Here is a 14,356-nt window from a genome sequence, read left to right as displayed (position 1 = left end):
TCAGTATAAATGAACAGTGATTGCTGAACACTTATTTTGAAAGTTATTATGTTAGTAATAATTATACAATCCACTAGTCTGAAATGTAGTTTTAATGGAACATACAGAGAATTGAATATTTTATTACCATTTGCCACCATAGTTCTCAGTCAAAATTGCAATCATTCGTTCCACAGAACCCAGGATAGCCCGATGAATGATCACAGGTCTATTCTGATCAACACCATCATGACTGTGAAATAAAGTGAAACGATTTCAGCACGTTGAATGTTAAAGTTTTCTTTAAAGATGTGGGAAATAATTAAAATGTAATATAGGCTGCACATCAGAACGAGTAATTGTCTCATGATTGATTAAAATTTTAATCAAAGGAGTACGATGCTGGAAAAGTACAGCCAGTCAGGCAGCACCTGAGGAGCAGGAGAATCGACATTTTGAGCATAAGCCCTTCATCAAGAATGAGCTAATTCCTAATTAAGGGCTTATGCTCGAAATGTCGATTCTCCTGCTCCTCGGATGCTGCCTGACCGGCTATACTTTTCCAGCATCTGCAGTCCTCACTTTCTCCTAAATTTTAATGGCAGTAATAACAGAATAAATGTTGAGATTGTAAGTCATAAAACATTGGAGTAGAATTAAGACATTAGACCCAACGAATTTGCTCTGTCATTCGATCATGTTGAAATGTTTCTCAACCTCACTCTCTCGTGTTTCCCTGTATCCTCTGATCCCCTTACTATCTCTGTCTTAAAGATATTCTCTTGATCAATTGGGTCAATGGGCTGAGAACTGGCAGATGGAGTTTAATTTGGATAAATGCGAGGCGTTATATTTTGGTAAAACAAACAGAGGCAAGACTTACATAGTTAATGAAAGGCCCTGGATAGTGCAAGTACATTTTTCTTTGAAAGTTGCATCACAGGTAGACAGTGTGGTGAAGAAGGCTTTTATCACTCTTGCCTTTGTAGGCCATTGAGCATCAGAGCTGGGACATCACATGCAGGATGTTGGTGAGGCCACTTTTAGAGTAATGTGTACAGTTCTGGATATTGTTGGAGACGATTCAGAAAAGGATTTACCAAGATGTTGCCAGGACTGGAAGATTTGAGTTTGAGGAAAAGTTTGGATAGGTTGGGACTTTTCTTTAGAGTATAGCAGGTTGAGGGGTGACCTGATTGAGATTTATAAAATCACGAGGAACATAGATAAGGTGAATACCAAAGGTCTTTTCCCTAGTGTGGGTGAGTTCAAAACTAGGGGACACATATTTAAGGTGAAAGGAGAAAGATTTAAAAGAGACCTGAGGGGCAACTTTTTCACACAGGGGTGGCTCATGTATGGAACGAAGGAAGTAGTTAGTGCAGGTACAGTTACAACATTCAAAACACATTTGGATAGGTATATGAATCGGAAAGGTTTAGAGCGGGTATGGGCAAAACACCGACAAATGGGACTAGTTTAGTTTGGGAAACTTAGTTGGCATGGACGACTTGGACCATAGAGTCTATTTCCAAGTTGTACGAATCTATGACAGTCAACGACTTGACCTCCATAGCGTTCTAGGGCAACGAGTTCCACAGCTTAACTACCATCGGGCTGAAGAAATTCCTCCTCCTCTCAGTTCTGAAGCATCATCCCATCGGTCCGAGGCTGTGCCCTTGGGTCTTAGACTCTCCTACTACTGGAAACAACTTCTCCAGGCCTCTCCGTATTCTGTAACTTTCAATCAGATTCCCTCTTCATCCTTCTAAACGTCATCTAGTACAGATCCAGAATCCTCAACCACTTGACAAGACCTTCATTCCCAGCATTATTTTTGTAAACCTCCTCTGGACCCCCTTTAACACCAATACATCCTTCCTTAGATATGGGGCCCAAAATTACTCACAATATTCCAAATGCATCTGACCAGAGCTTAATACAGCTTCAGCAGTACATCCCAACTCTAGCCACAACTGTTAGAGATGAATGCGAACAATTCATTTGCTCCCTAACTGCCAAGTGAACCGGTTAGCCTTAAGAGAATTCTGAACTAGGATTCCCAAGTCACCAAGTGTTTCAGATTTCTTAAGTCTTTCCCCATTTAGAAAATAGTCTTTGCTTCTGTTCTTCCAATCTAAAGTGCATAACGTCACACTTTCCCACATTGTATTTAATCTGCCACTTCTTTGTCCTCTTTCGTAGCCTGTCCAAATCCTTCTTCAGCTTCTCAGTTTCCTCAATAGCACATGTCCCTCCACATACTATGTGCCATCTGCAAACTTAGGAACAATATCCTCTGTTCCTTCATCCAGTACAATTATAGCACTCATATTATTAAACTCAATAGTTCATTTGCAATTACAGGAATCACTTAATCAACATAAGTTCTTACTTCCTAAGATTGCACTAGAAATTTACTCTTTATGTGGGAAAAGAATACTAAATTTGATTTTAATAATACAAGACAGCTCAAAAATGAGCTTATTTCCGATAGAAGTACTCTTCATTTTAGGAGGCTTACCTCACATAGGTCAAGTTAAATCTGATAGGCAACTGGAAATCCAACTGGATTGTAGCACATTGATGATATCTACCAATAGCATCTTTGATTTTTATATCAATCTGGAAGAATTTTTGTAAAAAAATATTAGAAATGTATTGCTTGTAATAGCAAATGTTTCTGATATTATGAAGTAGTAAGTTACCTTGGGCCCATAAAAAGCACCATCACCAGGATTCAAAGTCCACTTCTCACCAAATTCATTGAGGCTATTTTCAAGTTGCTGAAGGAAAAAGGGATTACACAGTGACAGTTCGATTTAAAAAGTACACAAAACAAAAATCAGCATTAAACACCATCTAAAATGCAAATTGGAGTTATTGACCTTCTCAGCTGTGTTCCAGACTTCAACATCACCAAGAAATTTCTCCGGGCGAGTGGAAAGTTCAAGTTTAAAAGTAAATCCAAAGACATTGTAGACAGCACGCAGGAAGTCTAGGCAACCTTTAATTTCTGCTTCAATCTAGGAAAAACAAAAACACAACAACTCATTGGAAAAGATACTCCAGTTTCCCCCTGCCCCTAAACTTCTCTTGGATCTACCACAGTATATAGTAGATAAAAAGTTGCATACCATGTATTACGTAGCTTAAAAAAATCATTGGTGTTTGAATAATGGCAAGAGAGCATGAGGTAAAGTACTCCATACTGGATTACAATTGCAATAGAAGTATTCAGGTGTTAGCACATTTCTATAAATGGGGTGTACAAAGTTAAAAATCACACAACACCATGTTATAGTCAAACAGGTTTAATTGGAAGCACACTGGCTTTCGAAGAGTCGCTCCTTCATCAGGTGATAGTGGAGGACTCAATCCTAAGACACAAAATTTATAGCAAAAATTTACTGAGTGATGTAACTGAAATTATACATTGAAAAATACCTTGATTGTCTGTTGAGTCTTTCATCTGTTTGAATACCATGATAGTTCACTTCTTTCATGTGTAAATCACAAAACCTTTTTTTAAAAGTTGTGTTCTCAGGTTAGCTATAACAATGGGTGATAGCCAGACAATATGTTGAAGGTGTTAGCCCCCTGTGTTCTCTGTCTATGCCATGATGTTTAGATCGTTATCTCATTTTTTAGATTCGAATCAGAGTTTTATATGACTTCATGCAGCTTTTGAGCAATGTAAGTCTGCAAGTACAAATTCACCCCACAAAATATATGTGTGCCTTTATTTGTCTATGTGTGTGTGTGTCTGTCTGGGTTGGGAGTTGAGTGCGAGAGAGAGTGTGCGCGTGTAGTGAGTGTAGAGTGTCTCAAGTCTGTGAGGGGGTGCATGTGAGTGTGGGGGAGTGTGCGTCTGGGGTGGGGGGTTGTGAGTGTCTGAGAGAGAGTGCATACGTCATTCAGAATAGAATGAGTGTAGAGTGGTCTAAGTCTCTGGTAGGATGCCTGTGTGTGTCTGTAAGGGTGTGTGTCCATGTCTGTGTATATGTGGGTATAGTGCAATGGTGGTCACCTGTAATGTGACATGAACCAAGGTCCCGGTTGAGGCCCTCCCTATGGATACCGAACTTAGCTATCAGCTCCTGTTCGGCCATTTTTCGCTGCTGCCTGTTCCGAAGTCCGCCTTGGAGGATGGTCACCCGAAGGTCCGAGGTCGAATGTCCTGGACCACTGAAGTGTTCCCCAACTGGGAGGGAACATTCCTGTCTGTTGATTGTTGTGCAGTGCCCATTCATCCATTGTCGTAGCCTTTGCTCGGTTTCCCCAATGTACCATGCTTCAGGGCTTCCTTGCCTGCAACGTATAAGATAGACAACGTTGTCTAAGTCACATGAGTACCTGCCATGTACAAGGTGGGAGGTGTCCCCACGTGTAATGGTGGTATCTATGTCCACACTCTGACACGTCTTGCAGCGCCTACCGTGACAGGGTTGTATGGAGTTGTCCTGAGAGCCAGGCAGCTTGCTACAAACAATGATCTGTTTGAAGGCAAGTAGTGGAGGTGTGGGGAAGGTCTTGGCGAGGTGCTCATCTTCAGTGATAGTGTGTTGCAGGTCACGAAAAACACAGCGTAGTTTTTCAGCTCCTGGGAAATGCTGAACAACGAAAGATACCCTGTTGGACGCAGCAGGTGATTGTCTCCTGAGGATGTCATTACGGTTCCTTGCTGTAGCACATCGGAACTGGCGGTCAATGAGTTGGGCATCATACCCAGTTCTTGTGAGGGCATCCCTGAGTACTTCCAGGTGCCCGTCACGTTCCTCCTCACCTGAGCAGATCCGGTGTACGCATAGGGCTTGTCCATAGGGGATGGGTGTTTTAATATGTTTTGGGTGGAAGCTGGAGAAATGTAGCATTGTGAAGTTGTCTGTGGCTTTGCGATAAAGTGTGGTGCTAAGGTGTCTATCCTTGATGGAGGTGCATGCGTCCAAGAATGAGACAGATAGTCGAGAGTAGTCCATGGTGAATTTGATGGTGGGATGAAACTCGTTGATGTCACTGTGTAGTTTTATCAGTGACTCCTCGCCATGGGTTCAGAGGAAGAAAATGTCGTCAATGTACCTGGTGTATAATGTTGGTTGGAGATCCTGCATAGAGAAGAAGTCTTCTTCAAACCTGTGCATAAAAATGTTGGCATATTGGGGTGCAAATTTGGCCCCCATGGCTGTTCCATGATCTGGATGAAGAACTGGTTGTTAAAGGTGATCAAGGATAAAGCAGATGAGTTGTAGGACGGTGTTTGGAGATTGGCAGTTGTTGGTGTTGAGTACTGAGGCTGTTGCCGCGATGCCGTCATTGTGGTAGATGCTGGTTTAGAGTGCTGAAACGTCCATTGTGACGAGGAATGTTTCCGGTTCGACTGGTCCGTGGGTGCTGAGTTTCTGTAAAAATCCGTAGTATCGTGACAAAAGCTGGGGAACCCCTGTACAATAGGTTTCAAGATACCATCAACATAGCCGGAGAGATTCTCACACAAGTCCCATTGCCCGATACGATGCGACGTCCTGGTGTGTTGGCTTTGTGTACCTTTGGAAGGCAGTAGAAGTCACCTACACGAGATGTACGTGGCATGAGGGCACGTAGGGAATTCTGAAGGACTGGATCCAAAGTTCTGATCAATGTGTTTAATTTGGTCTTTGGTCGGATCAGCTGGTAATTGGCTGTCGTGTTCCCGGTTGTTCCTTGCAGTAATCTGTTCTATTCTGAATGACAATGGCTGCTCCTTTATCTCCATGCACTCTTTACGATGACGCATACACTCTCTCACACACTCAAATCCCAGCCCAGACAGACAGACAGACACATAGACAGACAAAGACCCACATGCACACATATTTTGTGGGGTGAATTTGTACTTGCAGACTTACATTGTACTTTGCTCAAAAACTGCATGAATTCATGTAAAACTCCGTTATCTCACTTTTTAGATTACAATCAATCTAAACATCATTGCATAGACAGAGAACACGGGGCTAACACCTTCAACATATTGTCTGGCTATCACCCATTGTTACAGCTGACCTGAGAATGCAACTTTTAAAAAAAGGTTTTGTGATTTACACATGAAAAAAAAGTGAACTATCATGGTATTCAAACAGATGAAAGACTCAACAGACAATCAAGGTATTTTTCAATGTATAATTTCAGTTACATCACACAGTAAATTTTTGCTATAAATTCTGTGTCTTAGGATTGAGTCCTCCACTATCACCTGATGAAGGAGCGATGCTCTGAAAGGTAGTGTGCTTCCAATTAAACCTGTTGGACGAGAACCTGGTGTTGTGTGATTTTTAAATTTGATCTAGTCCCATTTGCCAGTAATTGACACATATCCCTCTAAATCGTTCCTGTTCATGTACCCATCCAGATATCTCTTAAATGTTTAATTGTACCCCCTTCAGTGCTTCCTAATTTGTTCCATACAAGCACCACGCCCTGCACAAATAGGTTACCCCTCAGTCATCAGAGAGGTGCTAGAAGACAGGAATGTTGACTAATGTGGTGCCATGATGATATGCACCCCACAAAAATACTGTAAAACCTCTGCCAAGATATTGATCACTTTCCAATTCATATGATCCCCTTCTTATACAGGTCACTCAGGAAGAGATCCCAATGATCCAAAAATGTGAATCCCTGCCCTCTGCACCAGCTCCTCAGCCACACATTCGTCTGTTCTATTCTCCTATTTCTACTCAATAGCACTTGGCACAGGGATCAATCCAGATATACTACCCTTGAGGACCTACTTTTTAACCTCCTGCCTAATTTCCTACATGCTTTTGGCTGAACTTTGTCCCTTTCTCTTCCTCGATCATTGGTTCCAAGGTGTACAATGATCTTCTGCTGGTCATTCTCCTCTTTGATAATATTCTGCACCCTCTGAGGCATGCTTGACTTCCAACATTATCCAAAACAGCATACTTATTTGAGATGGAGACAGCCACAAGAGACTCTTGCATTATCTCTCCAAGAAGTAACCAATCTACCTGATGTGTACGCAGTTTTTCTACGTTCCTGTAATTGCCATCCATCATGCCGCCAGCTCTTGTAAATTTCTCATTGCCTCTAACTGGCATTCCAACTGATTCATGCAATCCCATAGGATTTGCATCCAAACAGACTTCCATCAGACATAGTCTCTAGGAACATTGAAATTCTCCCTAACCTCCCACATCCAACAGGAAGAACACATGAGGCGACTGAAAGCAAACTCTATACCTTAAAACAATCTACAGACCCAGAACACACACACACACACAAAAAAAAATCACAACACATGTTCTCAAAAACTCAGCATATTTTGCTTCCCTTTTCCAGCTCAAAGACCTAGTTTCCCCATCTGGAGAAGTTTATGTATCTCTTCCATGCCTAGGAAGAACAAGCAGCAGCTTGTCATCTGGTAGTTGGTTCTTTCTCACTTATTGATCTTATCTTATTCTTATTCTCTTCTTTAATGCTCTAAATACATCGTCCGTCAGATCCTTTGTCTTGAGTTTCACTGCTGAAATCACTCATTGCAAGGCCGTAATAGGAAACCTTCCCATTTAAAACCAATGGTCTGAGCTTCAAGCAAGTGAATGAAATAGGGGCAAACTACTGCAGATGCTGGAATCTGTATTGAAAACAAAACAAATGCTAGAGATCACAGCAATCAGGTCGTATCTATGGAGAGAAAGCCAGCTCAACTTTTGAATCTAGATGACTCTTCATCAACTGACTCTTCAATGACCCCACTGCTTCCTTGTGAAAATTTTGGTGTAACCCAACTACTTGCTCTTGATTTCAGAAAATTATTTTACCCTCAATCTTGTTAGCATTTCACATGACTGACATTATGCCCTTTTGTTAAAATGAAAAACAATTCATCAAGAGTGATCAGAACCACACAGCAATCGATTCAACCATGCTGAGCAACAAAACAGCCCCTGGGAAGAGGTGGTAGCGGTCTATCGATATTAATACAAGATTATTAATCTAGAGGCCAAGGTAATGTTCTTGGAGATTCAAATTCAAATCTAGCCATGGCAGATGAATTTAACTTCAATAAAAATCTGGAAGTAAGCGTCTGTCAACAGCCATGAAGACCACTGCCCTTGGAAAAACAAACATCTGGTTCATTAATACCCTTTCAGGAAGGGGGAAACAGCCATCCTTACCTACTCTGGCCTACCTGTGATTCCAGACTCCCAGCAATATGGTTGAATCTTAACTGCACTTTAAAATGGTCTACCAAGCTACTCAATTGTGACAATTGCTTGGAAGACATAAAAAAGAAAAATAAAGCCTGTTGATCCTGCAAAGTCCTCCTTACTAACACCCAGAGGCTAGATTGGGAGAGCCATCTGACATGGCCTTGCTATAGAATCACACTTTACAGAGTACCAGACACTGCCACTGGTGTCCAAGGCATCACCAGTGTATATGCCCTGTCCCACTGATTGTTCCTGACTGTATTGGCAAGAGTGATCGCTACACGGTTCTACTGAAGACAAAGTCCAATCTTCCCATTGAGAATACCCTGACATTGTACTGTGGGGCAATATTACTGTGTTAAATGCGACAGACTTCAAACAGAACAAGCAACTCAAGACTGCACAACTATGAGGCGCAGTAAGCCACCTGCAAGAGCAGAATCATACTCCAGCACAATCTGCAACCTCACAGCCCAGCACATCCCCGCTCTGGCTCAATGAGTGTGCTGGAATATAAGCCAAGAGCAGCACCAGACATATATGAATACAAGGTACCAACTTGGTGAAGGTACAAAACAGAATGACTTGCATACCAAACAGCAGCAGCACTAAGTGGTAGACAGAACTAAACGATTCCACAACTAACAGATCACATCTAAGCTTTGCGTCAAGACTACATCGAGCATAAATAGTGGTGGACAATTAAACAAGTCACTGAGATAAAGACTCCAAAAATATCCTTATCCTCAAAAACAGGAAATCCAAACACATCAGTGCAAAAGACAGGTTGAATAATTCACAACAATCTTCAGCCAGAAATGACAAATGGATGATCCATTTCAGCATCCTCCAGATGCCTGACTTCAGCCAATTTGATGCACTTCAGGTGACCTCAAGAAACGGATGGAAGCACTGGTTACTGCAAAGACCACAGGCCCTGACATCATTCAGACAGTCATACTGAAGTCTTGTGCTCCAGAACTTCCTGCACCCCTAGTCAAGCTCTTCCAGTACAGTTACAACATTGGCACAATACTGACAACATGGACAATTGCCAAGATGTACCCTGTACACAAAAAGTAGGATAAATGGAACCTGGCTAATTACCACTCCACTAGTCTACTCTCAATCATCAGTAAAGTCACGGAAGGTGTCATCAACAGTGCTACCAAGCAGCACCTGCTCAATGACACCCAGTTTGCGTTCTGCCAGGGCCACTCAGTTCCTACCCTCATTGGTTCAAATGTGGACAATAGTGCTGAATTGCAGAGGTGAAGCGAGAGTGACTACTCTAGACATCAAGACTACATTGGACAAAAAGTAGCATCAGAAGAGCTCCAGCAAACTGGAGACAAGGGGAAACAGGGAAAACTCTCTTCTGATTGAAGTTATATCTAACACAAAGGAAGATGGCTGTGGTTGTTGGAAGTCAATCACTGCAGCTTCAGGACATCTCTGCAGGTGTTCCTCAGGGTAATATCTGAGGCCCAACCATGGACAGCTGCTTCATCAATGACCTTCCTTCCATCTTAAGGTCAGAAATGGGGACTTTGCAGAATGATTGCACAATGTTCAGCACTATTCATGACGTCTCACATACTGAACGAGTCCATGTCTAACTGCAACAAGACGTGGGCAATATCCAGTGGCATGCAACATTCACACCACACAAATGCCAGGGAATGACCATCTCTACCCTGGACATTAAATAAGCGCTAACTTAACTGAATGCTCCAACTATCAACATCCTGAGGCTTACTTTTTTCTGGTTCAGTTTCTGCTCAATCATCTCAATAATAGCTACAGGAACAAGTCAGAGGCTAGGAATCCTGCAGTAAATTAGTCATGTCCTGACTCCCCAAAGTCTGTCCACCATTTACAAGGCACAAGGAGAAGTGTAATAAAATACTCCCAGGACAAGTGCAGCTGAAACAACACTCCATAGCTTGACACCATCCAGACAAAGCAGCCTGCTTGTGTGAATCAAAAAAGCCTGAAAGAGATGGATGAATCGAGTAGGCCAATTGGCCTTTTGAGCTTGTTCTACCATACAATAACATCAAGGCTGATTGATTTTAATCTCAACTCTTCAATTCTACATCCCACCCCCACCCCTGATATTTAAAGATTCTGTATCCACTGCACTTTGAGTGAGGGAGTTCTAGAGACTCTCAACCCTTTGAGAAAACAAAACCATCATCTCTGTCATAGTTAGCTCCAATTTTTTAAACTATGACTTCTGGCTCTTCCACAAGACAATTTCACAAAAGTCAATTTTCTTAAATTAACTTATTTTTCTAAGAAACCTGTTCAGAAATGTTATTACACATGTCTGGAGCAGGTGGGCCTTGAGCTCAGTGCAATCACAATGGGGCCCCTAAGAAATATTATTTCGACACCCATTTGATCAAGTCCATCTAATTAAGTCACTCCTCTCTCCCCAAATCTCCAAAGAATACAAGCCTAGCCTCTCCTCATTAAGCAATCTGCTCTTTCCAGGTATTAGTCAAGGAAACCTCTGAACCACTTTCAATGCATTAATATCCTGTACACAGCACTCCAGATACAGTCTTACCAATGCCCTGTATAGCATGACTATACCTGTTCCATGGTACAGAAAATGTGAGCATCATCTTGCTGGAATCTCCGGACCCGAGTCAGGCCAGTCAGTGCTCCAGACAGCTCGTTACGATGAAGCACTCCAAAGTCAGCATATCGCAATGGCAGTTCCCTCCAAGACCGTGGCCGATGATCAAACATGAGACTAAAGTACAGACAAATTATGAAAGCATTTTCATTTAAAACAAAATTATGCTTAACTTAGTTGAAATTTCAAAGTTTTATTAGAATACTAAACCTCTTGAACACCAGAATCAATCTGCAACTGGTTTCCAGTAGGCATCTTCCTCCCACCCCAGGGAGATGAAGATAACCAGATTCTTTAGGAAAACTGGTACTAATACATGTGCAATTGGTCACTACTGGTTCAGAATTAACAGCGTAAGAAAAAACAATGGGAGTGGATAATAACATCTGTTGTGGCAAGCAGGTAAGTGCTGAATTTTGCTTGTATTATTTAGACACAGTTTTTTTTTAAACAGTTAGCTTTAGAGGGATGGCAGTGACTATGTTCTATGTTCTATGTTCTATGTTCTCTATGTTCTATGGAGTAGTGGAGAAGTTTGAGTAATAGCCAAAAAGAGACTCAAAATAACGGCTCTATAGGCTGTTTTGAAAACACACAGGGAAGTGGCAAGGGGTAGGAAACTAGATAACATTTCACAAAAGAAAAGCAATGATCAACAATAAGGAAAGAGAATACTGGGTACTAAATTTAAATCTATTAATTTTTTAGTTAAAAAGAGACAAAATATATTTCCTGCATAAAGCAGTTTCAGTTCTTGGTTAGAGGCGTGGAACCAGTCTAAATTCTGTAGATGAAACATGGTTGAGATTTTTAATACTGGACTTGGGTCAGTGAGCACTTGGACTTGGGTCAGTGAGCACTGGGAGTATGGGGGAGGTGGGGTGGGGCAGGATTTGGTGCCAATAAGGGTAGCATAGATTTAGATCCTCTCAAATTTATGAGAGGTAGAAAGTGAGTTACTGAGAGGGAATGTATTGGAATGTGGAGGTGACAGAAGCATGGGTGAGGGTTCCAGTAGGGTATCAGCGGAGATAGTGAAGTCAGATGATGTATACAGTAGAAGCAGTCCATCTCCATGGTTGGAAGTTGATCTTGGATGTTAATATTGTTGTGAATAGTTTGGTGCAGCTTTAGTTTCCAAGGCGAAGGATGGTTTCAGTGGCTGGTGAATGGAGTTTGCCAGAGGGACTGAAGACAATGGTTTTGCCTTCCCCATATTTATTTGGAGGAAATTTCTATTTATCAATACTGGATGTTGGATAATTAAGAGTGGAGAAATTGAGTGGTGGTCATGAGGTTAAGTTGGGTATTTAGCAAAACAGGTGTTGAGAGTCTTAGGAACATTCTATCTCTAAAATTGGTGGAAGTAGAGTCCTTGAATATTTTTAGGGCAGAAGTAGACAAGTGTTAAGCAAGGGAGTGCAAAGTTATCAGGGTAAGTGAGAATATGGATTTGAGGTTACAGTCAGATCGGCGCAACATTGAGTGCCAAAGGGCCTGTACTGCACTGTATTTTTCTATGTTCTATGGTGTATGAATTATTATTCATCATTATCTGTAATTATTCATCAGATGGTTCTTCTTTCCTCTCCACAAAGACTGCGTGAAAACAAAATCAAATTTAAAAAGTCGAGCTTGGAGGAAAAATTTGCAAAAGAATGCTAAAGACATTCTCAAGTGCGGAAACACAACTCCACATTAAAGTGATGTGATATCCTCAGATTAAACTCCCCATCAATTCTCTCTCTCGCTAACGAACGATAGGTCCTCTGGGACTCTGGCGACTGTCGTACAAAATTACAGACCTATCTTGCAAGGGTCTCAGAAATGCACTTAAAAAAGTAGAAAAAAAATGCAGAAAGGTTTGAAATTTCAGGAATTCAATGACTTACCAGTGACCTGGACAATTCATAGGTTTTAGGGCAAAGATTTCCTTCTCCACCTCAAAAGAAAACATATTCTCACTGTAGTGCTGCCAATGTCCTGAAGTCTGCCACAGTTTGTGGTTGTAAATATTGGGAGACACCACTTCTGTAAAGCCTCTTTTGTTGTACTCGCTCTAAAAATAAACACAGAAATTTATCAATACAGTAATCAAAGTTACACCTGAACCTCAAATTGCATAGCACATTGCTATTAGAAGACCTAAACAGGCATCAGCAGAAGCTGGACACTTTTCAATTTGGAACATGTAATGCAGAATATGCTTTGCTTGCTTTTTATAAATTGAACACCGATGAACACTAATAGTTGATTCCACCTACTTAGGGAGAGGTCAAAGAAATAAAACTGAAATCAGAGACAAGAACCAGTCACTCACGCCAGTGAATGTACAGATTATGATCTACACAAACATTAGCTGGGGTCACCATGATACACCAACATTGAAAGGGATCACTTGCACTTTTCTAACATTAGGAATTAAAGCAAAATTCTAAAATATTAAACAAACGATTTACTATATTAATAGGTACTTTTTATTTCATTCATAAAACAAACTTACATCACTGATGCATCTTACTGTATCCTTCAGTGGTAGAAAGAAGCATATGAAACTTCTTTACCGTTTCATAATGACTTGCAAACCTGTCTGAAGATGGCTTTCTGTCTGTTATTCATTAATTTTCCATTTTGGCATGATACAACTTAAAGTATTCATATGTAAAAGATGGACAAAGTGAGGACTGCAGATGCTGGAGATAAGTCAAGAGTGTGGTACTGGAAAAGCACAGCAGGTCAGGTAGCATTCGAGAAGCAGGAGAATCGATGTTTCAGGCATAAGCCCTTCCAGCACCACACTCCCAACATATGTAAAAGATGAACAAATGAGCGTTAGGCTATTTCATATTTTCTTAGACCATAAGGCACATGAGCAGAAATTAGGCCATTCAGCCTATTGAGTTTACTCCGACATTCAATCGTGGTTGATAAGGTTCTAAACCCTCTTCACCCTCTTTCCCCCCGTAACCCTTGATACTCAAGAACCTATTTATCTCAGTCTTAAATATACTGAATGACCTGGCCTCCACAGCCTTCTGTGATAATGAATTCCATAGATTCACCACTCTCTGGTTGAAGAAGTTTCTCCTTATCTCCGTTCTAAAAGGTCTTCCCTTTACTCTAAGGCTATGCCCTTGGGTCCGAGTCTCTCTTACCAATAGAAACATCATCCCAACATCTAATGTATCTCAGCCATTCAGTATTCTGTATGTTTCAATAGATGCCCCCCTCACCCCACCTTCTAAACTCCATCGAGAATAGATTCAGAATTCTCAAACGTTCCTCATGTGTTAACCTTTTCATTCCTGCGACCATTCTCATGAACCTCCTCTGAACATGCTCCAAAAAGGCCAGTACATCCTTCCTGGGATATGGGGCCCAAAACTGCACATAGTACTCCAAATGTGGCCTTATAGAGGCTCAGAAGTACATCCCTACTTTTATATTCAAGTCCTCACAAAATAAATGCTGTCATTGCATTTGCTTTTTTTTGAACAACTGACTCAACTTGCAAAGT

At 41.3% G+C, this 14,356-nt stretch overlaps 1 protein-coding gene across 1 annotated transcript in view; it reads right to left on the bottom strand.

The window, feature by feature from the left end:
- tars1 (threonyl-tRNA synthetase 1) overlaps nt 1-14,356 on the bottom strand; it is a 46,184-nt gene that overhangs the window by 11,986 nt on the left and 19,842 nt on the right. Inside the window, exons 11-16 of the mRNA XM_043688143.1 lie at nt 12,732-12,898; nt 10,794-10,956; nt 2,868-3,005; nt 2,688-2,765; nt 2,504-2,604; nt 128-232 (exon numbers count right to left, since the gene is read on the bottom strand). Coding sequence (XP_043544078.1) covers nt 128-232; nt 2,504-2,604; nt 2,688-2,765; nt 2,868-3,005; nt 10,794-10,956; nt 12,732-12,898 — 752 coding nt within the window. The remainder of the gene's footprint in view (nt 1-127; nt 233-2,503; nt 2,605-2,687; nt 2,766-2,867; nt 3,006-10,793; nt 10,957-12,731; nt 12,899-14,356) is intronic.

Source organism: Chiloscyllium plagiosum, chromosome 1 (assembly GCF_004010195.1).
Source record: "Chiloscyllium plagiosum isolate BGI_BamShark_2017 chromosome 1, ASM401019v2, whole genome shotgun sequence".
In the NCBI taxonomy this organism is placed as follows: Eukaryota; Metazoa; Chordata; class Chondrichthyes; order Orectolobiformes; family Hemiscylliidae; genus Chiloscyllium; species Chiloscyllium plagiosum.
This window is presented reverse-complemented; position numbering and strand designations above follow the sequence as displayed.